This window comes from Antennarius striatus, chromosome 4, assembly GCF_040054535.1.
Source record: "Antennarius striatus isolate MH-2024 chromosome 4, ASM4005453v1, whole genome shotgun sequence".
Classification (NCBI taxonomy): Eukaryota; Metazoa; Chordata; class Actinopteri; order Lophiiformes; family Antennariidae; genus Antennarius; species Antennarius striatus.
In genome coordinates, this window is record NC_090779.1 from 12,265,813 (window position 1) to 12,293,347 (window position 27,535).

General features: G+C 39.6%; 1 protein-coding gene across 5 annotated transcripts in view; it reads left to right on the top strand.

Annotated features, from left to right (window-relative positions):
• Positions 1-27,535, top strand: part of LOC137594046 (voltage-dependent calcium channel subunit alpha-2/delta-1) — a 74,530-nt gene that overhangs the window by 17,653 nt on the left and 29,342 nt on the right. For all 5 annotated transcript variants that reach the window (XM_068313267.1, XM_068313268.1, XM_068313270.1 and 2 more), the window contains exons 4-10: positions 14,468-14,527; positions 15,087-15,122; positions 16,091-16,220; positions 23,740-23,871; positions 24,990-25,059; positions 25,165-25,215; positions 25,430-25,529. In XM_068313267.1, coding sequence (XP_068169368.1) covers positions 14,468-14,527; positions 15,087-15,122; positions 16,091-16,220; positions 23,740-23,871; positions 24,990-25,059; positions 25,165-25,215; positions 25,430-25,529 — 579 coding nt within the window. The remainder of the gene's footprint in view (positions 1-14,467; positions 14,528-15,086; positions 15,123-16,090; positions 16,221-23,739; positions 23,872-24,989; positions 25,060-25,164; positions 25,216-25,429; positions 25,530-27,535) is intronic.

Sequence of the window (27,535 nt, forward strand, 5' to 3'; positions counted from 1 at the left end):
TCTATGATGTAACCAAGACACAATGGATTAAATTTCACTTTAGTCATTCACTTTGGTGTTGGACCATATTTTAATTAATCTTCTGCCTGCTGACAAGATGCTATAGTAATGAGCTCAAGATGTGATTTTATGATGTCTGTGTGTGTGTGTGTGTGTGTGTGTGTGTGTGTGTGTGTGTGTGTGTGTGTGTGTGTGTGTGTGTGTGTGTGTGTGTGTGTATGTGTGTCAGTATAAGACTGTAATGAGTAGAGGCAATGGTACAATCAGAGAGACATTCCAGTCTCTATCGTGCACACAAAAATACAAAAAAGGACACTGGAGTAGCAACAATTCTTTATGACTTTTTACTCGTCCACAAACAAAAGGACCTTCCACATATAAATATTTCCTATAGACTTAATCACACCCTGTATCCTAGAGCTCCCTTTGGTTACCTATTGTTAAAGTCTTAGGATACTACAGTGGCAGATGTTACTCAACCTCCCATCTCTGCCTTGTGCTGAGATGTCTGCTTGTGTCTTTTTGATCGCATTTCTAACTCTGTGTGTGTATGTGTGTGTGTGTGTGTGTGTGTGTGTGTGTGTGTGTGTGTGTGTGTGTGTGTGTGTGTGTGTGTGTGTGTGTGTGTGTGTGTTAGATGTAGAGAGAAGACAGTGCAGATGGGGTTTCTAACTACACATGGTTTACCAAGGACAAGTGTTGGATCAAATCAAACTTACACTGAAACACTTGGCTGTAAATTTACAGTGACATCTGGACACTATTCCACTGTATTAATGTTAGTGACATCCCATAAACCATGCGATCTTAAAGAAAGTGCCTATGATAAATACATGAACTAGGAATGCATTGTTTACAGGAATTTACTGTAAACTTCATTGTAAGCAACATAGTTTCACAAGAAGGTGAAAGAAACGTGTGAGAGCTGAAAATTTAAACTCAAGCAGACACGTCACAACCTGCTGAGCTTTTTATCATAGATTTCGAGCTGCACTGATAAGGAAAACTCCACTGAGTATAATTGGTTTTCATTTTTATTATGATTATAACAATTTATCCATGTATCACTATACAGTATAACAGGTTTGATAGGGAGTGTGCTCAGTCAATCTATTCTTGGAAACCAATGGACAGAATTCAATGAAGTTTCACAGATGATTTTTTGGGGGTCCCTCAAGGTGTTCATCTCATCACATTTCTGGGCGTATGGCCCATCCACATCAACACTAATTGAGCTTTTCAGATAGCAGGAACATCTGCCTCTTGGACACAATCTAGACACAAGTGAGCAGGAAATAGAATTCCATTATTTTTCTTAAAGATGTGAAGTGTTTATATGTTATTTTTATTACTGTTATTTTTGCTATTGGTGTTTTATTATTGGAAATAAAATAATCATTTTATATGGTGCTCTGTGTCTTAACTCCAGCCACTTTAATTTATGCAGTGGAATCTGAGCGTCTCCTAGCTGACCAAATAAAAACAAAGAGGTGGATCATGGATTGAATGAGGCCAGCTACCTATCTAGCCCTTAATAATGTATATTTTATAGTCTTGAATGGTAGAGTTCGCCTCAAGATCAAATAATAAATATTTCTACCTTTACACGTGTAGCTATTTACTTTGCAACTGTATCACTGCAGGCAGGGGCATATTTTGTTCCCTCAAGTGAAATGGACAATTGAGATACACCTTGGAGCTACATATCTGAAAATAAAAGGCCAAAGAGAGCAAAAAAAGATGGGAAGCAGACGTAAATTTACTGTTCTCAACAAAAGGCTTGGCCTACAAGAGGATACATGGAGGTTGATACAGCTATCTCCTGGGTTCTCACAGTTGCAGACACCTCTGCTGTTTCTCCCATTCTCATATTCTGTCTCTCTTGACACAAATCTGCTCTTTCTTCCTTAGTTGTCCTTCTCTCACCTATCTTGTCTACTGCAGTGGCCGCCAACCTTTTTGGTCCACAAACCAGTTTAACGTCAGACAATATTTTCACAGATTGACCTTTAAGGTGTGACAGATAAATACAGCAAAATAAAATGATACGAACATCTTAAAAAGTGGTATTTTGACGTTTTCGTTTTCTTTGAGTCATATGCTCTTCTTCTGTCTCCTCACTGGTTTTTTTACCCTGTGCAAGAAACTTTCCAAAGATGTTTGTTTTCGTTCTTTTTTGATAGCTTGGGAGTTTCAATTTAGCTGTAATGTATTCTGTTACCAACCAGAGAGGCCTCCTTAAGAAGGTCGCCATTTGACTGAGACAAGCATCTTGACATGCATCAGAAGTGAGTCATAGACAGATGTGGCAGAAGAATTTAGTAATTTTCCAAAACAAAATATTGCTCAGAATCAGATAATAAATAAAACGGAAATAATATATGCTTGTACTCTTTCTGTCCAGCCTGGTACCAAATGATCCATGGACCTGTACACACACATTCCAATGGTCCACGGCCCAGAGGTTTGGAATCACTGGTTTACTGTACCTCCCCTATGTTCAGTGTTCCACAACACCATCACTCTACCTTTTGCCTCTGTCTGACACTTCCTACTATCTTCTCTGCTTCAATTAGCTGTCTGTCCATCTCCCATATTTCCCATTTTTGTTTCTTTCAAGCCTATCTTTGTTTCTTGCCATTTCACACACATGCACTATCAAAGTACATTCAGTAGACATGTGTACAGGGTGGTACATTCATTTATCCTTTTCCCAAAACATCAAATAATCCATTGCAAGATGAGGCTTTCATTATTTTTTTAATGAACACCTTCTCCCATATTTTTCTTATAATTGTTTGTTCTCATTTATAAAGACGTTTATGGACACTGTGATCATAATGAGTCAGAGTAGCATTTTTTTTCTCTGAGCACATGGTTTAATGGAAAGGATGGTATCCTTTCCATTAAACCATGTGCTCATGGTGTCTCTATACCTTTTCCCCATTCAGACTTTTTTGTCTATTATTATTTTCTTACCTCATTGTAACTCCCCTGTTTACTTTCTTGACATCTCTTCAGGTAGAGACTTGTAACAAATACATAATCTTCATAATTGTAACCATATTAGGTACAGGGAAGACTGGATGTGTTTGGTAATGATCTTTTAGACTGTTAGACTGAATGGTCCATTGATTTCAAGGGTGTGGAATCTTTAGAAACATTAAGAACCCCCCCCCCCCACACACACACACACACACACTCACACAGTCTGGGAGTCTGAGAGGCTCTATAAGGTTTAGCAGAGCCTGTCTCATCTTCCCTCTCTATCCTTTAAGCTGTACTCCGCTTTCTCACTAAATGCATGGTGGGTTTCTGGGCTGCCCTGGCAGAATGACAACTAAGACTTGTGAGGGCATGGCAGAGAAAGCTCTGTGCAGCTAGCGGGACTCCGCGGTCATCCAACAGTAGGGTTAGCTGCTAACGATCTTTCACTCCTAATGGCTGCGGTGTAATAACGTCATACATCAGTTTGCATGAATGGTGCAAGGTGCATGAAATGAGAACTACTGTGTCATTGGCTTTTGGAATATTGATAGGCACAATAGTTGTTGGGCCGCTTTTATGTTCACCTGGGATTAAGAAATAGAGAACCTGCATCTATCAACAGTGCTACATGCAGATAATAGTGGATGCTTTGCCCTCTTGTATTATGTTCGAGATTGTTATGAATTGCTTCTCCTCCTGGACCATTTTCTCTTTGAAGCACCTCATTCTGAAAACCCCTGCTTCTCTGCATCTATTTATCTAATTCCCGGTATCCATATTCTTTCTACCCCTTAAAGTCTGCAGGGGAGCGTTGGCTCTCCTCACGTCTCCATTGGTCATTCAGTGACAGAATGAACTCATTATGGTGTGAAGATGGGTTATCTCTACTGCAGTAAGTGAGAGGGAGACTAATGAGTATGTCTCCGGGGAATGTGCTATGCACTCCTATTAAGTAAACTGTTGTAGTGGTAAATTTTCTGTTTGAACAGAGGAATGCTGCCTCCTAATCAATTGACAGAAACAGCGACTTTCAGCATTACTGTAATTAACTCCAATCTTGTTTCAAGAGGTTAGCTTTCACTCAGGGAATGTCTCATCACATCAAGTCTTAGTGGAATTTGATGGTGGCACTGCTTTGTTTAGGTCGCCTGATAACTCATCTCTGTGTGTACACGTTTGACAAAGAGAGATTGAGAGGGATAAAGAGAAAAAAAGAGAAGGGTAATTAAGTATCCTTTCCTCACATATCCCTTCTTACCCTCCCCCATGTCTCCCAGAGGAGAGGGGAGTCTCGTCAAAGCCTTGTCATGAATTTTTAACAATCCTGTCGGTCTGCTCTACTAGGAGGTGTGTGTTTGCGTGTGTGTGTGTGTGTGTGTGTGTGTGTGTGTGTGTGTGTGTGTGTGTGTGTGTGTGTGTGTGTGAAAGAGAACGGTATATTGACATAAAATACTGTCGCTGTATATTCTCCATTGTTGTCAGATTAATTGTTACTAGAGTAAGATGCATGATGTATAAAGTATCAAACAGCTGTTGCTTATACATGTGCTTATACATGTGAGTCACATGTAATCTCATCACAGAAATTCTGGAACCAAAGGGAGGATCTGAAATCAATATCCATATGTTTATCCTCCTCTGTGCTATAATGCTACACATACCACATACGTTAAGCAAACTGCATCTATTTGATAGATTGTCTGGATATAGAATGTACAAGTGCAAATGTCACTTATCTCAGTGATGTGATGTTAGCACAATGTGATGTTAGAGTAACATTAGTTGACATTCAACTAATGACAAGACCCCCTGCACTTGCTGGGCTTGCACTAGGAGCTAGTATGACTAAGCCACTGTGGCTCAGTGTAGAATAATTGATTAAGCCACAAAAGGCCACACTCTGTGTCCAAGACATTGGCGCAGTGCGCGGACGACCAACACTTGTCACGGGGAGCGTAAAGTCAACAGTTCAAGCTGAACTATCTTTATTTCTGTCCTACTTTATGCAGGTATGAATGTGAGATTCAACCATTGAACACTTAAATTCGCTATGGTGAAGCTACAGTCATACAAAATAATGTTTACTTGTAAGTTTTAATTAGACTAGAAGACATTTCAACTTTGACCACCACCAACACCATTGGTATGCCATAGTTTTTTGGGGTTTTTTTTAAATTCAATAACATGATTTTTCATTTCAATTTAAAAAGGCATAAAAAATAGCAAGCAAGTGAATACATATTTACATGCATCGCTGGTTATTCCTGCCAGTCATAGGGAACAAAAGACTACAAACAAGTATTGATAATATCTTTCATTTACCTTCTGATCGGTCTGTCACCACTCCTCCCCCCTCTCAGCATTCACCATTTGTTTATTTATGAGGACTTTAACACCAACTCTACTATAAAACACTGGATTCTTTTGATCGATCGTCTTCACCTTGTCTTACACCAATTCGCGGGTTCAGCTTGTAAAAAAACAATCTTTTTGTTTTTCATTGGACGAGAGGAGGTCATGACCCGAGTGCATATTTAATGATCAGGAGCGTTCGGGTCACTTAGGCTATTTCCGTCGGCATGCTTCGGCTAAATACCATCGGCATACGGAAATAGCGGCACTCGCTAGCGGAAATAGCGAGTGCCGCTCGCTAGTGGAAATAGTGAGCGCTGCTAGCGAGCGAAAAAGTTGTAAGTTTTAGCCTTTTTTCCGTAAAAATAAGAACGCCACTGTGGCTACACAGTCTAAAAACCTTGTAGCCAATCTGGAATTTACTTCACCTATGGCGAAGTGGCGAATGGCTAGCGCAAGTCCAGACTTGACATTTTTAGGATGGATATAGGCCACTAATCCTGCTTTATCTTTGACCACACACTATTATGTAACTTTTTGGTTTTCTTTGAATTCTGTATGGAATGAAACATGAACCAGGACTTTTTTTTTTTGCATTTGGTTAAGTCTTGGTGTATTTTGATTTAGGGAGTCATTAAATTTAATTATTGGAATGGAATGGGATTTTATGAGTACAGTACCTAGTTTGATCTGGGTTTTCCCTGGATATTCTGGTCAAGCCTCTGAATAAAAATTGAACTATAAAGTCTTCAGAGAGTGCAAGCATTCACCAACACTACTGTCTTTAAATATCCAGCAGTCAGGAAATAGTTTCCAGACCAAGTCACAAAAAACCCCATAGCAAATGTTCATTTAGTGACACAACATCCATTAAAAGACATTTAAGCATTAAGTGTTGTTGTAAATACCAAATAATTCCATTGACTCATTTTCTTTGTTTAAACGTCATAACTTGCAAATCTTTTTGGCCATAATGGCTTAGAGCAGGGGTCACCAAATGGCGGACCGCGGTCCGGATCCGGACAGCGTGATGGTTCCGTTCAGACCTGTGACCACTCCATGATAAATTCACAAGAGTAGATTTACTGACGGCTACAGACGGTGGGCGCTGCTCCTCCAGTTAATACAGTAGTAGCGCCACTCAGTTCAGCCAATCTGATCGTTTCTTTACCCTGTCTGTCAGCGCACCAGGAAGTGAGACAGCTCGCTGCCACTGAGAGTTTACCGTCCGCTACAGGAGCACAGAGCACAGGCAGTGAGGAAAGCACAGCTCCAAACGAAGGGAGGTTAATGAGGAAAACCACTGGTTAACAATGAAGGACGGAGAAATTTATGTTTATTCTTCCGTCAGGAAGTTCAAAACCATCTTACCTCACATAGTCTGAACACGTAGCACTAAATTAATTAATTAATAAGGTGAAGCGCCACTACGAAACAGCACAGAGCTTTTGAGCAAAATCCCCTGAAGTCCGAGCTGAGGGCAAAATAACCGAGAAAAATGCAAACGAATGTTCACTAAAGGCATGGTGGAGTTTGGGGCAACATAAAACATCTTTTAGTGATGGGACAGTTGTGAAGGGGTGCTTAAACTCTGTTGTTGACACATTGTTTGAGGGGAAAACGGAAAGATGAGATGTGTGGAAAAACTCCCAACGTCAGCTTCAACAGCAACCAGAAAATCAGAAATATTAACAGCTTGATGCAGCTATTCAGAGAGCACCATGCATATCTGTGGTCATTAATGAGTCTACTGATGTTAGTGGTAATGTCCAGCTTTTGTGTGTGTCACGTTCCTTCACTAAGACAAGGAGCTCTTTGCTGGGTGTAACACCACTAACACACACAAGAGGAGGGGACATGTATGCAGCAATAAGATGCTGACAAAGGGGGACGTAGATCTGAAGCGGGTGGTCTCTATCGCCACAGATGACAGAGACCACCACCCTCTCTTTTTCCACCACCTTGTCATGGTGGGAAAAAAAGAGGGGGCTGTGCCAAACAGTGGGAGCTTTCCAAAACAGTCAAGGTGCGCTCTGTGAACACCTTTTGAACAAGTAACCTTGTGCAAAGTAAATGACTGGCAGGCCACATGCCCCTTTCTCTCATGAAGACAGTTCTGTTTGCATTTTCCCCCTGAAAGCTAGTTTTTATTCATGCTTTGTGAACACGTTAATGTTTTTTTACTTGAAGTGTAGGCCTTCAGTTCTTTAGGCTGATGTGTCTTTAATTTATGAGAAAAAGGGTTACTCAGCTGTATTTGCACTTTATTTTTAATTCTGAGGTTTGTGTGTTCTTCAATCTAACATAAAGGTTTTAAATTTATTTGCCTGGTTTTACTTTTATTTATGGTGAGGTCAAAGAGCTAGCTGTGCACTAATTTAAACATAACCTGCATTGAAAATTGATAATAAATGATAAAGTGGACATAGGGAACGGCAATAAGACAGAAACTCGACTTGGACTTGGGTTCGGACCTTTTACGAAGAGAAATTTTGTTAACCGGACCTCTGTGACATTTAATTGAATACCCCTGACTTAGAGTATATGTGTGTGTGTGTGTGTGTGTGTGTGTGTGTGTGTGTGTGTGTGTGTGTGTGTGTGTGTGTGTGTGTGTGTGTGTGTGTGTGTGTGTGTGTGTGTGTGTGTGTGTGTGTGTGTGTGTGTGTGTGTGTGCACTTACCATGTGCAATGTGTATTCCACTTATAAGCACTGTGCCAGCTATTGCTATGGTTATTATTTGGTGTATCTTTTACCATGTTAATGACTTGTGCGTTTCCTGATCTTGACATTATTTGTCTGATAAGAAATGCAACATGCTAATTTTAAAGTACACATTTTATAAGCAATGGCAAAACTCTTTGTGTGGTGGTGTGGGCACAGCTTTTTTGGCTCCGTGGAGTCGACTGCAGTTTTTACTGCTGGATGCTCAATTTATCTACAGTTAACTAAAGAAAGAGGGACACTTGTGAAACAAATCTGGACTTGTAAAGGATATGATTTCAAATGATTTCACATTACTGTCCTCAAAAAGTTTTTGTTGTGGCTCAAATGCAGTGTATACTTCACTGATGATAGCCAGTGCAGAGGAGGTGGAACAGAGCCAAGGAACTTATAACCAAAGGAATGGGACTGCTGATCCGGAATGGAGATATTTGCTGACAGTAGCCACATGGTCATAGAGGCTTACACATACATTCATTACCACACACTGTAAAACCAGAGATTGTGTGTTATGTCATACAGCTGTTGCTCATGAACAGATCTGACATGCATGACACATAATCATCAATTTTTATTGGGTCGATTAATTTGAAATTCAGGGTGGAGTTTATTTAAGGCTACTGTAGTCTTGGATGGAGGTAGGTTTGTGTGACAGATGGTGAATTAAAGTTACCATGAGAGTCATAATTAACTTGTAAAGTTGGAGAAAAAAGCCTAGTGTTTAACTTCCATACAGCCTTGAGGAATAGTTGCGGTCTCTGTGTATTTATCTGCCTGATGTCTGCTATTGGATTGTGCTGTGTCTTTATTTCAACCCCTTCCCTTTCACACACACATATGGAAAATAACTGAGACACTCACATTTTTAGATTTGATTTTGTATCCGGTCCGTTTCAATCACAATATGGATTGTATCATTGCTGACTATATTCAGGGAAATGTCACTCAATTTGTCTTCATTCCTAAGTTCATATGTGGCTATATTTAGCAAATTACAGAACAAATCTATCTATTAGAAGCTTTTTTGTACTGTTCGATATTTATTCTATCGCTCAAGTTTCAACCTCATCCTACTTTGTTTAGGCAAGATTGCCTGGAGGAGAAGAATAAATTCTGGTTGGATTTTGATGAAGTAATGCACAGCATACCTAGAAGTGAGAGAGTTGTCATTGGTGCAGACCTCAATGGACATGTTGGTGCAGGAAACAAAGGTGATTAGGAGGTGATGGACAGGTTTGGTATCCAGGAGAGGAATGCGGAAGGACAGATGGTGGTTGACTTTGCAAAAAGGATGGAAACGGCTAACAAGGGGCTTATGATGACCTGTATGCTAGGTTGGACAATAAGGAGGGAGAGACTGATCTATACAGGTTGGCAAGACAGAGACACAGAGATGGGAAGGGCATGCAGCAGGTTAGGGTGATTCAGTATAGGGATGGAAGTGTATTGACAGGTGCCAGTAGTGTGATGGGAAGATAAAAGAGTAGTTTGAAGAGTTGATGAATGAGGAAAATGAGAGAGAACGAAGACTAAAAGAGGTGACTGTTGTAGACCAGAAAGTATCAAAGATTGCAGTGGAAAGGCACTCGGTCCTGATGATGTACCTGTGGAAAAATGGAAGTTTCTTGGAGAGGCGGCTGTAGAGTTTCTGACTGGGTTGTTCAACAGGATCTTAGATAGTGAGAAGATGCCTGAGGAATGGAGGAGAAGTGTGCTTGTGCCCATTTTTAAGAACAAGGGAGATGTGCAGAGTTGTGGCAACTACAGAGCAATAGAGCTGATGAGCCAAACAATGAAGTTATGTGAAAGAGTAGCTGAAGCTAGACTAAGGGCAGAAGTGAGCATTTGTTAGCAGTAGTATGGTTTCATGCCAAAAAGAGTACTACAGATGCAGTACTTTCTTTGAGGATGTTGATAGAGAAGTACAGAGAAGGCCAGACGGAGCTGCATTGTGTTTTTGTTGATCTGGAGAAAGCTTAGGACAGGGTGCCTAGAGAGGAACTGTGGTATTGTATGAAGAAGTCTGGAGTGGCAGAGAAGTATGGTAGAGCGGTGCAGGACATGCATGAGGACTGTAAGACAGTAGTGAGGTGTGCTGTAGGTGTGACAGAGGAGTTCAAAGTGGAGGTGGGACTGCATCAGGGATCAGCTCTGAGCCCCTTCTTGTTCAATATGGTGATGGACAGGCTGACAGACGAGGTTAGACAGGAACCTCCATGCACTATAATGTTTGCAGATGACATTATAATCTTTAGTGAGAGCAGGGAACAGGTGGAGGAGAAGCTAGACAGGTGGAGGTTTGTCCTGGAAAGTAGAGGAATGAAGGTTAGCTACAGTAAGACAGAGTACATGTGTGTAATTGAGAGGGACCCAAGTGGAAGAGCGAGGTTACAGGGAGAAAAGAGCAAGAAGGTGGAGGATTTTAAGTACTTAGGGTCAACAGTCCAGAGCAATGGAGAGTGTGGAAAGGAAGTGAAGAAGCATGTACAGGCAGGATGGAACAGGTGGAGAAAAGTGTCAGGTGTGACGTGTGAAAGAAGAGTTTCAGCTAAAATGAAAGAAAAGGTGTACAAAACTGTGGTGAGACCAGTGATGTTGTTTGGCCTAGAGACGGTGTCACTGAGGAAAAGACAGGAGAGTTGGAGGTAGCAGAGATGAAGATGCTGAGGTTCTCTTTGGGAGGGACCAGGATGGATAGGATCAGGAATGAGTACATCAGAGGGACAGCACATGTTAGAGGTTTTGGTGATAATGTCAGAGAGCCCAGACTGAGATGGTTTGGATATGTCCAGTGGTGAGATAGTGAATATATTGGTAGAAGGATGTTGAGTTTTGAACTTCCAGGCAGAAGGCCTAGAGAAAGACCAAAGAGGAGGTTTATGGATGTAGTGAAAGAGGACATGAAGGTAGTTGGTGTGAGAGAAGAGGATGCAGAAGACAGGGTTAGATGGAGGCAACTGATTCATTGTGGTGACCCCCGAAGGGTTAAGCCGAAGGCAGAAGAAGAAGAAGAAGCCAAACTGTTATTTTTATTATTTATTTTTAAAACAGTCAGCAATTACTGACACCCGCCCCCATTAATTAAAATATGGGGCAAACCTGTGTTTGCAGAATAGTTATTACAACAGCACCATTATAAAACAGTGAAAAAAAATACAACAGAAAAAGCTTTACATATATGGCAGTGATTACTCGCTGTACAGCATAATACAGGAGCCCCTCATTTACAGACATATGGCTTACTCCCTCATTAAGCTGGAATTCTTAATGTGCCATCTATTCTGAAATGGTTGTATGTGTCCGTCCTTTCAAAGGTGGATATGTTTGAAGGCATGAAAATATCTACAAGGTTAGCAGTCTTAAACATGCCATTAAACGAGGCAGCTATTCGACAGATTTAAGGAAAAGATCATGAGATTGCTAAGAGTGAGTGGAGGGATTTGAAGGATTTGATTAGTAATATTTGATCAGTAATATTTACTTGATTACAAACAGGATAACTCTTTTTAAATGGATTTCTTTGGATAAGTTGTGCAAACATGGGCCCTGAGGCAAGGAAGAGGTGATTCGGTTTTGAGAAAATGGGAATTTATATATAATCAAGGATAAATTAATACATAACACCTATATTTTTTATGACAGTGTATTTTATAAAGGATTCAAAAGGACAGTGCAACCTGAGTTATAATAGGGTACAACCATGCTGCAGTCGTTTATCCAAGATATTTCACATTTTGAATGTAATGTCGATTATGGCCTCTCTGACCCCAGTTTGTTAAAATGTCCAGTATGTTTGATTTATTCTGCCAGCCAAGCTGCCACCAATGTTAGTACAACTTAAGAATTGGTGAGGTGTTTTTTTTTTACTTCTTTTAAGTCTTTTAATTTGTTAGACACAAAATACAAACACTAAGAAATACAAGCTACAATAAACTGAAAAGAGACACAAAATATAAATTAGCTGATAACATATTTGAATGATAAGAAGGCTTCACTTAAATAAACATTAATTAATACTTAAGCCTTTTTAACTAATGATGTTTTATTTTAAGCTGTTTTACATTACAAAATTCATTAATGGAAACTGAAGAAAGATGTTGCAAAATCATTGACAAAACAGATGAGATTTCGTTTTTGAAACAGACGTATTGTCAAAATCAGTCTCTATTTCCATCCATCCATCTCATTGTAAAGGAGATGGGGCCATTTGGAACTGATCAGTTCACCTAAGCTGCATGATTTTGGAGGAGAGAGAAAGCTGGAGAACCCAGAGACTCCCCAGACATGGGAAGAACATACAAACTCTGCATAAAAACCAAAACATTTTTTTTCTGTGAGGTGGCAGCGCTACCCATTGTGCCACCGTGCTGCAGTGTCTATTTCCATTCATCAAAAATGGTGTTCATTGGATGGCGTGTGCAGTTTCATTTCCTGTGCTACACCTGCTGAGGTGGGATCATCTACAATGGCCCGTCTGGTCCATCCCGTCAGCAAGTTGAGAGTACTTCAATGTGATAGGACCCAACGGACACTGAGCTGTTCTTGGGGTGAAGTCAGAGCAATTTCTGGTGGAGCCCTGTAGCGATCTTGACATAAATATGTAGTATAACCCGGGAATAGAACAAAAGAATAATGGAACAAAATAGTATTCAGTTCTCTCCAAAATTTCTGACAGGATAGCTGATGCTCAGAGTCATACAGTTGTATCTAGGAGAGGCAATGATCAGATGTCTTGGGACTGAAAACGGCTCAACTTGTTCTCAATCTTTAAATGGACAAGAATTCCTCATCACTGCTTTGGAGCTGGGTGTGGTTCAAAATAAATATATGAATCAGACCAACATAATCAGACCAGATACTTTGTTTTTCATCAGATTATGACCAGATAGAGGATATCTGATATGAGATGAGAGTAAAATGGCAGTAAGATTCATTGATCTACTACATCATTATGTGTTGCTGCATTTGACAGTGTACTGTATATATATATATATATATATATATATATATATATATAAAACAGTTATATATATATAATATATATATAACTGTTTTAGGGCATTTCAAAATATAGCTGTCATCTAAAGTGGCTTTTTTTTGCTCTTCATCCTCAAATGCAGATTCTTCATCAGGTGAAATGACTGATCATTAAGTTCCATGTTATCGCTGCCCAGCCATTATTTCAAAGCCACCATCACTCCTGTCCTGGCAATAGCTAGTCATAAAGCAGGAGATGTGTAAACAAGGACCTGCAAGCAGCCAGGCGTCACACAAATGTTGTGTCAAGCATTATACACCGCTTTATATGAGGCATAAAAAATGACTCCATTGTTTAAAATACCTTTTGTTTTACTTTTTATCTCACCCCCACCATAATTCACTAGATCAGTGGTTTTCAATGTGGTGTCATTATTTTCACCGTAATTCCATCCATAAGTAACTCAGTTACAGAAAAATGATCTGTCTTGGTTTTTGATTACATATAGTTTCTGTAATAAAATCTCTGAATTTCAAATTAGATGGGATATCTTCAGACAAAATGTGACTGAATGGGTCTCTGTGGTCTTATTGGTATCATCGTGTTGCTTAATATAAGAAATCTTACTGAATAAAAATTAATGCACAGGTGCATGACACAATTATCAAACAAGATTCAATTCAAAACTCATGTTTCAGAAATATATAATTACTTCTCTTAAAGTCTACCAAGCAGAAAAGGCAGCAATTTCTGCTGTTCAGATTTTGCTTTGTCTTTTTATTGTTTATTATTTAATGAATGTTCAAGTATGATAAATTAGCTGCTCCTCCCTCCCTTCCTTTTGCCATAAGCTTTTCTCTCTCTCTCTGTGTGTGTGTGTGTGTGTGTGCGTGCGTGCGTGCGCGTGCATGTGCGTGCACGTATGTATGCTCTCTTTTATGGTCTCATTCTCTCACACACATCAAAATCATAGCAAAACATTATATTTCCCAGAATGCCCTAAGCTTAATCTTAATGTTCAATCTTAATATTAATCTTAAATGTTCCCTATTGGTCCCAGACTTAAAATGATTCTTCCTGCTAAAATTCTGTATTTATTTTCTGTGCTCACATATTGTCCCTAAAATGGAGGCAATGCCAGCATTCATGTCCTCACAACATGCTCTCACTACAGTCCTGGAATTCAACATTTTTAGTCTGACAGTTTGAGGCTTTGTAATGTGGGCAGTAGCTTAGCTGAGCTGTAAGACTTGTCTCAGGCTCTCTAAGTGTAACCATAATCATTTATCTGCCTCTGTTATGGTTTCTGTCATGCCTTGTTGGAATCTTTTTCTTTCCTAAGGGATTCCTGCAATTACTGAATGCTATGCAGGCGACATACCTTATGTAGTTTCCAGTCTTAATCCCTGTAATATTTCATTCTGCAGAAACTGGCCACAGCTGCTGAGAACTTCCAGAATAAGTATCAGTGGAAAGACGAGTTTGAGGTAACAAAAGCACAAAAAAATGCAGATTTATATACAGCGTTTATTTATTTTAATCTGGTTGTACGTATTTTACACTGGCAGTGAATACAGTGAAAAGTTTCATTGCAAATTATCCAATGTTTTAAGACGCATCACGCTGTTCTAGTCAGACGATAAGTATTCAGTTTTCTAATAACGACAGTGGCAGACTAATATAAAGCAGAGCAAAGAGCTGGTCAGGAAAGTGGCTTGTTATACACACATTTATGTATGTGTCTAAGGACAGAATTATTTTATTGCTTTCTCAATGACAGAACAAGGCTTCCCTGGAGCATTGCAAATGATTTGTAGCCACAGAGACAGAGATGTGAAAAGACGAACACTGTAAACTCACGTTTAATTTGTGTGTCGTTCATTTGACTGGTAGCAAGAATTTAGGTTTTCATTAGCATAAAGTTAAAGGTACTGTCAGCCAACAAAATAAAAAGCCTTATAGGAAGCGTTTCATGGTTGCATAAATGTTATGGTTTGTGTAACACCCTAAAATGTCCATGTTTGTGCCTGTGCGACTTGTTTACAGGATGATGAAATTGCCTACTACAACGCAAAGGACAATGTAAGTGTGCTTTCTACTCCCTACTGTGTACCGTCCTACCATTTTATGCCTTATGCACGCGCGCACGCACACACACACACACACACACACACACACACACACACACACATTCACACACACGGTCACAGTCAGACATGTGCCAGCAATACGCTTTTTGCTACATTGGCTCTCTCTCTTTTGTCCTCCCTTTCACCCCATCATTTTCCCTCTTCCATTTTACATGTCTTATTTGCCACATTCATGTCTTATTTTTTTCCACCTTTGCTTCCTATAATTGCCTCAGCCTTTTTAGTGCTATCCCTCCATATTTTGCCTATCCTCCAAGCTTTTCTTCCAGATTAGTGTCCTTTCCATCATCTCCTCCCACCCTTTTTCAGGTGAAGAGGTTTCTGCCATGTTTCTCCTCTAATTGACACATGAGATCTATGAGCTGGCTACACTGTTGCTTTATTAGGAAGCAACTGTTCACACTCTTTCTCCCTCCCCCCTGCTCCCTCCTTCTCTCTATCCACCGCAGTACCCCACTCCTTCTCTCCCCTGCATTCTTTCCTCCATATCTCATCATCCTTTTCTTCATATGTCTGCCTGCCTGAGCAACTGTCATTGGTGTAGATTGGTGAATGCTTGGTAGAAGTTATAAATCTCTAAAAGGGGCAGCGACAAACTGGTTGTATCTTGGTACTCTTCCCAAGCATAAATGATGGAGAGGGGAAAAGGCGAGATTTCACTAACCATATGTTCGATGATGCCATATTTTCTTAAATGATCTAAGACGATATGATAAGTGCAGGGATGGCATTATTACATCAGATAGGAGTTGATGAGGATCTATAGTCAGGCTGACTTTGAGATTCTCTGCTTTAATATAAACCCACAATCTGTTTCGTGCATTCATTGACACCTCAGCAAATAAAATAATGTAGATATGTGTGTGATATCTTAAAGCCACAGTCAGTTGCTTTTCTCAGGTGGATGCAAATGAAACGGAGAGAAGGAAATACAGGATTCGACCAGACTTTAAAGAAGACCCTTCATTTAAACGTCTGACTGATCACAACCACACAGCTGTCCACATTCCCACTGACATATATGACGGATGTGAGTACACACGGTCTCACACACACACACACCCAATGGTAACCATGGATACAACTGACACACAATCTCATTTTGAAATGTTTTTTTCCTTTATAGGTTGCACTTGTAGTACTGTATATTTGCATGCTTAGTTTGTATAAAAGACAATCCAGTATAATTAAGTCTTCTCCTGCATGCTCCCTTGGATAAATCATGTGTCCTTGGCATTCAAATAAGAGTTTCTGCTAATCTGAATGAAAAGATATTTGTCTTTTTCTGTAGAAGCCTACAAACATCACACAGTGTTTCCTTTGTTCATAATGAAGGATCTAGATAATGAGTCTTAATTCATGCTTTCATGCATCAGATGGGTGAAGCAGACCTTTATTTTGACGTGAGAGAGCGGTTTAAACACAGGTAGCACTGATAATGCAAATTATGGTACCGATCCATTCAAACCATGTTTACTTCCTGGAAAGGATTTCTCTCTACTAAATGGAATGGAAACTTAATTAATTTAATGAATTAAACCTTTGTTTACCTGCTTTTCTATGTCAATATGGCTTGCTTTGAAAGGGCTTATAATAGCTTTGATGCATATTCATGAAAGAACAGTTTCATTGAATTATAGCCAGTGATTCCACTTGATATGCTCTATAAAAACTGCATTTTGTCAACATTCTAAAGGATAGAACATTTTAATTTCAAGCGTTTTAGTGTTTTGTGCATCTACTTTGAAAAGATTGCTTCATTTACTTTATACTGTGAAATCAGACAAATCGGCTGGATGTATTCCCTACACTATAAGCGCACTAGAAGTTATGAAATTGTATTATCAACAATGTAACAAATCAGATTGCTGCTATTTTAATGTAAAATAGAACCATGGGTAGTAGCCGTTTGAAGCCCTTGTGTACGATTCCTCATTGTCAGCTGTGCTTGTCCATCTAAAAACATTGAAAATTATAATGAAAGACATGAGAGATTGCTGAATAACACTCTGGTTTAAATATTGTATTATGTCTTTGACATCTTTTATTTTAAAGTAATGTGTGACACTTTCTAATTGTCAGCTAATAATACACTAATAATGTCATACAGTAAATAATAACATGTTTAGTCTTTTAAATTATGGTGCACAATGGGTTTGAACAAAAGGTTGCACGCTTGCTCCTGGACCGTGGATGCTGTGTGAAACTACGTGTGTGTTTGTATATGTGTGTAGGTGCTAATTAGTGTGCAGTAAGATGCTGTGCATCAGCGGTGACTTGGAGGGACAGAATGGAGTGACTTCCGCAGCATGGCCCCTCAGCCTGCTGCTGACTCGTCTGGCCCCGAGGTTACATTCTTCACCTTTCCGCTGACCCCAAACACCAGGGAAATAAAGTGAGGGCAGAGGATGGCACACATTGATGTTGGGCTCTCTTATCTATGTATGTCAGGGTTCAAACACGACTGGCAGGGGGAACCCAAAACCAACGACAGAGTAGCAGGCAGGTCAAGACTCAAAGAGGTTCAATAGTACAGGCAGGGTCCAGGTTCTGAGTAATCAGTCCAACAGGCAGATGAATCAGACAAACGGCAGGCAAACAGGCTGAGTCCAAAAAAACAGGCGGGGTCATACACAGGAGACAATCCTAAAACCAGGCAGAAAAATCCGAGGTGGGGTTGACAAAAGGCAGGGTCCGGGAAACAGGCTAAGTCAATCACAAAAAAGCAGAACAACAGGCAGGATTCAAAGAATGTAAGCTCAAGGCAAACACTAAACAATCTGGCAGTGAGTAGAGGGCTGAGCGGTCATATGAAGACTGGAGGCTGACTGGGCAGTGGCTGCAGGTGTGTGGAGAGAAGGCAGGTGAAGGGAATGAGCTGATTGCTGAAGAGGCATGATCTGGAATATGACATGAAATTTAGTGATACGAAAACAAAACAAACTATCAATGATGACAATGATAGCGCATGCCTGGCTTAGTGGCATGCTTTTGAACCTGTAACATGGTCATTTTTTAGCGAGACACTTTGCCTACAATCTGGGCTGAGTGCCATGGCTTCTCAAGCTTTTTTTTTTCTCATGGTTTGTTGGTAGCCTGTAATGAATATGCATAGTTCCACTGAGATGCTCAGACCTATCTAGGGCTGGAATCTGATCACAGTGATATAAACAACATGTAAAGTTTGAATATATGGGAGGACTCAGACTTACACCATTGACTGAAAACCCCTGGCATGTTATTTTGAGGTTCATACAAGATTTTAGGGTTTAGGGTGGAAAGAGTAAAGGATGACATTACAACTGTAATAATGTCAATAGAGCATGTACAGATGAAAACAGGACAGGAAATTACCACATTCATGGGAGGAGTCCCCCCATTAACTACACAAAATATTTCTGTAGTTAATGAAGTTATAAGTTTATGTGTGCCCATTTACTGTGTCAGAAAGGCACATGTGCAGGAGGGTGCATTTGTATGTCTGAGGAGAAAAAGAAATAGGGGATTCATGTTATTGAGGTTTCAACTCTCCAATTTGATCTTCACCCTATAAATGTTCCAGGAATAGCCTTTGCTCAGCTGGAGAAAATTGGATTTTTGTGGGTAAAGTGGGAGGCATGTTTATGAAATCCCCTCCTATAGGCAGTAACAAGTCATGTATGTGAAACAAGAGTAGAATAGAATGAAGAGAGGTTGACAGAAAAACAACAAAAGCCACATCTGGTTCCAGTGAAGGACAGAGTGAATGAGATAGAGGGACAGATACAGACAGAGAAGAAAAACATGGTGAGATTCATTGTAGTTGCTTTTGAATGCAGTAGCTGAAAATATATAAATACAACATGACACTACAGGGCAGGACGCATGAATAAATAATTTCAATGAGTATATAAGACATTCCTCATTTTGGGAATAGTATGCCAGTGTTTTGTTTTCTTTCTTTTTCTGAAGAATAGAGCAGAAAGAGAATTTTCTAACAACAGACTATTTCCACTTTTTGTACTAAGCTAAGCTAACGGATGCTGACTCTAGTTAGCTTACAGATGTACATTCATTGAAATGAGAGCGCAACAAATCCAAATCCTATCCTTCCGGTTTTCAACAAAACCAGATGTCTTTCTTCTGCCTCTTGTTGTCGCTTTTTCTCACTATCTCTCTCTAACTCATACTCAGACTGAATCTCACTGATTCTCTGCAAAATGACGAGAGAAAGAGGGAAATTGGAGGAGTATGACAGTAAAAATATGAAAGAAGCTCTAGACCGGGTGGTCTCTTCTGTGCAAGAGTTAAGGAGCGACTTTAATAAGTTCAAGAGTGACTTTGATAAGAAGTTGGAAGAAAAGCTGATGCGGGTACTAGACTGCATGAAAAAAATGAAGGAAGACATGAAGACAATTCAGAAAGACACAGATGAAATGGGGGTGGCAGTGGCTCAGTGGTAGAGCAGGTCGTCCAATGATTCAAGATCGGTGGTTAAATTCCCGCTCCCGCCGAGTCATTTGTCGTGTCCTTGGGCAAGACACTTTATCATCCTTGCCTCCAGTGAGGCACTTGCTGGTGTGTGAGTGTGTGTGATTGTTCCGGTGGTGGTCGGAGGGGCCGTAGGCGCAGATTGGCAGCCATGCCTCCGTCAGGCTGCCCCAGGGCAGCTGTGGCTACACACAGTCTACCATTACCAAGTATGAATGAGGAGCGAATGAATAATGGATCCAATATAAAAACGACTTTGAGTGCCCAGAAAAGTGCTATATAATTCTAATCCATTATTATTATTATTATTATTATAAAAAGAACGAAGAATGTTGTCCTTGTTCTAAGACAAACAAAGAATAGATGAATTGGAATAAAGCATTCATATAATTGATGTGATCATCACCGGCATCAAAATCAAGCCGAGGAATTACGCACATGCTGTGGCCAGAGTTGAGGGAACTGAGCATGCTGACTCCGATTCAGTGGAACAACAAGTGAGGGATCTGGAGATTAATATTGATCTGCACCAGGTTAAGACATGTCATCCACTACCATCTGGAGGTGGGAGACCACCTGCAATGCTGAAAAAATTCTCCAAGTACAAAGTTGCTCTTCTGAAACAAGGCCCTAAAAGAAAAGGAAAAGATATCTACATCAATGAGAATTTCACCAAAAAGAATCCTGATATTGCTAAGAATGGGCTGATCAACAACACCTGGAATAAAACAACTGCAAGATCTTCATCAAAACAAAGGGGCTCTATCCGGAGCAGATGAAAACAATGGTGATCAAAAATATGGAAGATTTGGGAAAATTCGACCAATAAGGTATGACCAAAAATAAACACTATCAAAAAACATTAGACATTATTTGTGGATGTACCACAGGAGTCAGTTTTGGGTTCAAAATTGTTTATACTTTATATAAATGATTTATGTAAGGTTTCAAAAGTCCTAAAAACAATACTTTTCATGGATGATTTGACTATCCTATGCAAAGGAGATGATATACAATTAGCCAAGACAATAAATGAGGAATTGGCCAAGCTGCAATTGTGGTTTGATATAAACAAATTCTCACTGAATCTAAGAAAAACTAAATACATGTTATTCGGGGGGGGGGGGGGGGGGATCTGCAAAGACAATATTAATATCATGGTGAATGAAGTAAATATGCTGAATACAAAATGCTAGGGGTGATCATAGATGAGATGCTTAATTGGAAATCTCATGTAAGACAATTGCAAAAGAAACTAGCCAGAATTGTGTCCATACTGTGGAAAACTCAAGAACTATTAAATCAGAATGCCCTTTATATAATTTATTGTACACTAGTTCTGCCCTATCTGAAGTACTGTGCTAAGGTGTGGGAAAACATATATAAAGGTAGTTTACAACCTCTATTTTTGACTCAGAAGAGAGCTACAAGAATGATCCACAATGCTCATTATAGTCAGAGCTCACACAAATCAATTATTCAAATCTAAACTACTGGAAATACATGACATCATAAGCTATAGAACTGTTCAACTCATGTATAAAGTAACCAATAATTGTTTAACACAAAATATATTATCACAAATTCAGAATTATGAATCCAGTTATCAACTGAGAGGAAACAGCATTTTACCAAAGAAAGCAATAACAACATTAAAAACGTTTTCATTATCTTTTACTTGTGTGAAACTTTTGAACAATCTGGACAATGTAATTAAGAATCTAGGGACTCTTATCTGCCTTTAAAAACCTTTTAAGAGCTTGACTTTGTAAGATTATACTTCTCATGTAAATGATGGTTAATATCTCAGATTGTTATGGCTTATTAAACTACGTACATGTGCTATGCCTGTGAAAAATATCACTGTATAATGTAACATTTAATTTATGAACTTGATTGATAACATGTTATGAGAGATATGTTTTTGATTCTGGGGACAGGAATTTTACAAGCCAAATGGCTTCTACTCATCAGCCCTTTTTTTCCCCCCTTTTTTGGATGTTGTTGATGTTGCAAAGTGATCAGGGTGAAGTCTGCTATACTAAGATGTCCGGAAAGACACAAATAAACTGAATAAATAAATAGATAAATAAAAATGCATGCAGTTGGATGATGATAAACACTATTAGGTCTTTTACAAACTATCATTATCAGTCTAACCCATGTGTCTATGGTCCTGATTTTGAGGATAGGGAATTCTTCTTTTCCTCTTCACCCACTGCTGTGTGAGGCACTAAAGCCTGTAGTGCCAGTCAGTCCAGGCAGCACTCAGGCTGGTCCAACCAGTCTTCATGCTTTGACCCTCTGCTCATGTACTGACTCATGTTATGATGCATGAGAGAAGCTTGTGTGTTGTTGTGAGGGATTTTATCTGCTGGCAGTTTGAGGGTATATTTTTCTTGTGTGGGTCCTTTATTGTTGTGTTTGCGAGTCAGTTGAGTGCTCTTACTGTTCCATCTTTCTCTTTTTATCTAGATGGATAGAGAGATGGTTGGATGGATAGATAGATAATAGATAGATAATAGACCGACCGACCAACTGACCGCCAACCAACCGGGAAAAATAATCACACATGAGCTCACATTCATACATATTTGTAATTTTCTAACAAGGGTTCTGATGTTGCATTCCTTTTTTCCCTTTATAACTGAGATAAAGACATTTCAGAAATCCCGTGACCACATACAGTGAGCACACAGGCATGTTCTCTCTCTCTCTCTCTCTCTCTCTCTCTCTCTCTCTCTCTCTCTCTCTCTCTCTCTCTCTCTCTCTCTCTCTCTCTCTCTCTCTCTCTCTCTCTCTCTCTCTCTCTCTCTCTCTCTCTCTCTCTCTCTCTCTCTCCCTCTGTCTCTCTCTCTCGCTTTCTTTCTCTCTCCTCCTTTCTTTTCTATAATAAAAAAAAAAAATTGACACTTGACAACCAAGGCTTCATTAACTATCTCCTCCATGGTTAGGCATGCAAATTAACAGTGTTTGCTTTACACATCAGTGAGCTATGTCACACTCAGTTCATCTTACCAATCTGTCTCACACAAATGAAGAAAAGTAGGCAATGGGAATTAGATTAAGGCATAAAGATTACTAGATTTTTATAAATATGTTTATAAATATCGGTTTTTTTGCTTCTATAAATAAATAAAGAGACAAAGAAAACTGATTTTCTTATCTTTCAAAACTTGGATTAAACACACATTGCACGAGATACTGAGATCATTTACTCCTCAAAAATGTCACCATACTATACTTTGCTTAGAATGAATGCTCCACCAAGTGACAGTTAATCAAATATGTATTGGGTGTTTATTTAGATGTCTTTCAATTTGATTTGTTTTTATTGTCGTATGAAGACAGGAATCCAGTGAAAAAGAGAGTGATCTGCTCTCATTGACCCTCCCTGTATAAATAAAGGTTGAACAAAGAAAAAAGAGCAGCAGAGAGGCAGGGGCTGTGTCTCCATCCATCATAGAGTGTTATGTGGCTCTGAGCTGTCTCAGTACTGTGTCATTACATCCATAATGTCTGTTGCCTCCCAGAATGTACACTATCAATCACACACACACACACACACACACACACACACACACACACACACACACACACACACACACACACACACACACACACACACACACACACACACACACACACACACACACACACACACACACACACACACACACACACACACACACACACACAGAGAGAGAGACACACAATGTGAGTCTTACAGGTGAAATTAGAGACATTTTAATTTTAAACAGCACAAACACATTACCAGAAAGCCATATTCAACATTTTATGCTGAATATCACTACTTGCCGGTTATGCTTAACTACAGGCATGTCCTGCTGGGCAAGTGGGCTGACTCTGAGTGGGCCTATGTGCGAGTAAATTTGTTAATTTGGTTGATGGCTTTTACTGTCCTCAAAGATATTCATACCAGCACCACTAAACAACTTAGTTGTTTTTGCACATATTTGAATACATGTGTAAAATGAACATTTGATAGCAATGATACATAACAAAACTTTGTGCCACTGAGTCACAGTGTGTGCTTGTGGTTGTGTTTGGATTTCTAGCTAACATTGTGCTGAATGAGCTGAACTGGACAGAAGAATTGGAGGAAGTGTTCAGGAAGAACAGAGAAGATGACCCGACCCTCCTCTGGCAGGTGTTTGGCAGTGCAACAGGCCTGGCTCGCTATTATCCAGGTAATAAAAAACAAAATCCTTCATAATTATTTGTTTTATTCTAAAGTGTTTGTGTGCTTGCCTTATTGTATCATTCTGAAGCTATGCGAATTATAGTATTTTTCAAATCGGAGGCATCATTACAATAATGATTATAACTATTACTTGGTTGACCAACGGTAGAGCATGTGGCTCTTAATCACCCCACAAACAACCAGGGGTGCTTCTTTCACGCGTCACTGAGCAAATAATCTCAATAAATTATCACTGTTGTTCTACTTGCACTGATTTTCTATGCTGTGAGCATATCTACCTATCCATCTATCATGTATATATACTGTGTATATATATATGTGTGTGTGTGTGTGTGTGTGTGTGTGTGTGTGTGTCCGTCCGTCCGTCCGTCCGTCCGTCCGTCCGTCCGTCTGTCCATCCATCCATCTGTGAATGTTTTCTCTGAAAAGCTATTTCTATTCATGAGACTACTTGTTATTGACTGTATGGCTTTACTAGAAGGGTTTGTGTCTTAATATTCATGAATTTTCACTGGCTCTGAATGTTTTTCTCTTTGTTCCCACTTTTACCTCTTAGCATGCATTATAGACAGTCACCTACCCTCACACTGACTTATTTTCTTGGTTGGCCCTCACTGACAGCATAGATACATAAAGAAGACGATTACTGTCAAAACAATCAAAACCACTTTCTGGGCTTTGCCTCTCAAATTAATCTTTTATCTTATCTTCATGATGGTTACCTATTCATGAAAGTCATTAGGGTACATTAACATCTAACATACCTAGATATTTCTCATGTACATACTGTATATACCATGTACTGTATATGTTCTTAAAAGTTAGGATCCAATTCCACCAGGTGTTTGTAATGATTGGGCAAAGATGTTTTTTTTAAATTGTTTATTTATTTAAAGTCCCAGCATGTGTTCTTTTTTACATCCAATATAACCCAGTGACAAGACACCTCTGGGCTGAGTATGGTAGTGTACATTCACAGATATTTGCTATTTGGTGCTTCAGACTGATCTGTCAGAAAACAACTCAAAATAGGAAATGATGCTTTAATATATTCCTTTTGTGATAAATAAAATAATAAGAACAGATTTCATCTCCCCCCTAAAGCCTCGCCTTGGATGGATGCACGCAAGACTCCAAGTAAAATTGACCTGTATGATGTCCGTAGGAGGCCATGGTAAGATATTCGCTATAAGGTATCTGTTCTCATTGAATGTTCGCTTATGTGTAATTTATTGGTTAATATTTGAATGCATTTATTCATTATTGACAACTAATCCAGGTACATCCAAGGAGCTGCCTCACCCAAAGATATGCTAATCCTTGTGGATGCGTGAGTTACATTTAAACCTCAATGATCCATAACATTTCACATTAATCAGAGTTTCTCCTGATGTAATACATGCCTGACCACATCATTTAATGCATTCCCCTCAGCTCAAACATTTCTAATTACACAAAGTAAAATCTCACAGGACAAGAACTGAGAACTGAGCTGGCAGATTGCAGTGAGAATTTGTCAGGTATTTTTTTTTCTCTTTTCACAGTAGTGGGAGTGTGTCTGGCTTGACTCTAAAACTGATCAGGACCTCCGTCAGTGAGATGCTGGAGACACTTTCTGATGATGACTATGTCAATGTAGTTTACGTGAGTATTATTAAACCCTTGCTTTTATGATGTATGATCTGTTTCTGCGAGGGGGTGGAGGTTAAAGATGCGCATGCTAAGAAGAGGGACAGTCGACACCTCAATTTATGTGCTTTTAATACACACACACACACTCACACACACACACACACACACACACACACACACACACACACACACACACACACACACACACACACACACACACACACACACACAAAACAGAGACAGGGAGATAGATGACAAGTACTGAAATATGGATTTCTCTCAGGTCTAGCCACCCTGAAACGAACCTTTAATGAAATACCCACTGCTCTATTTGGTGTACGGGATTAAAAACTCTATCCCACCTGCCCCCACATTCCCACTCAAGGAATTGAAGTTACACCTCTGACTGGATTGAGCTCGGAGGACGCACTCATCCATCACTCTCTTGATCTCTCCTTAACGCTTTTCTTTTCATTGATAAAACAAATTATAACCCTTAGGCTACCAGACAGATTGAAAACAGTAACATTAAATCAACTTTATCCAAACCACTTTATCTATGTGTAAAACTGCTATGCAGTTAGATTGTGCACAATCACTGTGAGAAAATCTAGTAGAAGTTGATTACAACATACTGTACAGTTTGCGTATTTGTAGCAATATGTCAGTTTTTAGAATCTGGACACAGACACCTTAATATTTCCAAATATATACAAAATTACCGTCATAATGCACAGGAATCATACAGTCTTTTCTATGTTATATTCTCCCACTGATTTTGTCAATGATTCACTCACTCACAGACACATACGGTGTCCTATGTCTGGTCCTGAGGGTGTTGTAACCTAACACTAAATCATTAATCTCTGCTATTACCCATAAATCCCTCCTCATTAACTGTAGCCCAGGGACGAAGTAGGCATTTGGTTTGGAAGATGTTCTCACACTTCCTCAACAGCTGCAGTAGGTCAGAAAGCTGCTGATGGCTCTTCCTTTGAGCTCATGCTTTCTCTCTCTGTCCTCATCCTCCTCTTGATGTGCCTCACCCTCTCAGTTTGCTGAGCCTCCTTCACTTTTATTCAGCCTGTTCAGCCCTGTGTAAGCTGGTATCAGCGCTGTTAGCCACTGTCAGTCTAGCAGGGGGAGCAGCAGAGAGTCCAGCAGGATTAGAGTTTGACGATTAGCCTCTCTTGAGTCATCACTAATCCATTCCTAAAACCTGGACCATCTCACGCACGCACACACACACACACACACACACACACACACACACACACACACACACACACACACACACACACACACACACACACACACACACACACACACACACACACACACACACACACACACACACACACACACACACACACAAGCTTTTGCTATAGGATCACAATTAAGGGAATAGTAGTATTTCACTTTTATGGGCAAAGCAATACTGTTTTTTCAAGGAGTTATGCTTTTTTCATTCATGTTACAATGGGTTTATTAATGGAAAATGAGCGTATTTCTCACAATATGATTGCCATACAAATTTCTCTCTACATGTAACAGGCCTTGTCATTGCCCTGCTATTATATTCACACACCCCCATTCCTTTTTCTGTCTTCTTCTTGTCACTTTCTGCTCCTCACACGCCCACACTCCTTTCTCACCTTCCTTTTGTTCTACAGATAAATTACGAGATAAAAGATGCCCCTGACAACATTATGTGATTTGAATTTCTTGTGTTGTGTGGATATAAACCTTACATATTTTACATACATTTGGATTTGTAAATAGCAGTTACAGTTAGGGTAAGTCTCCATATAAATAATATGAGTTGGTGCCTTGTGTGTGCTTGTCATTTATGTGCTTAGTTTGTGCTTTCACCTTGATCTACCACAGCTATGGTTGTTCTGCCTTTCAACAGAGATGTGTGTATCTGTTGTTGTCAATCTCAAAGAAGCATGAAGGATATCACACGCGTTGGCGCACAAAAGAGTCCGGCTTCTCTTGGCTTTTTTTTTTTCTTCTCT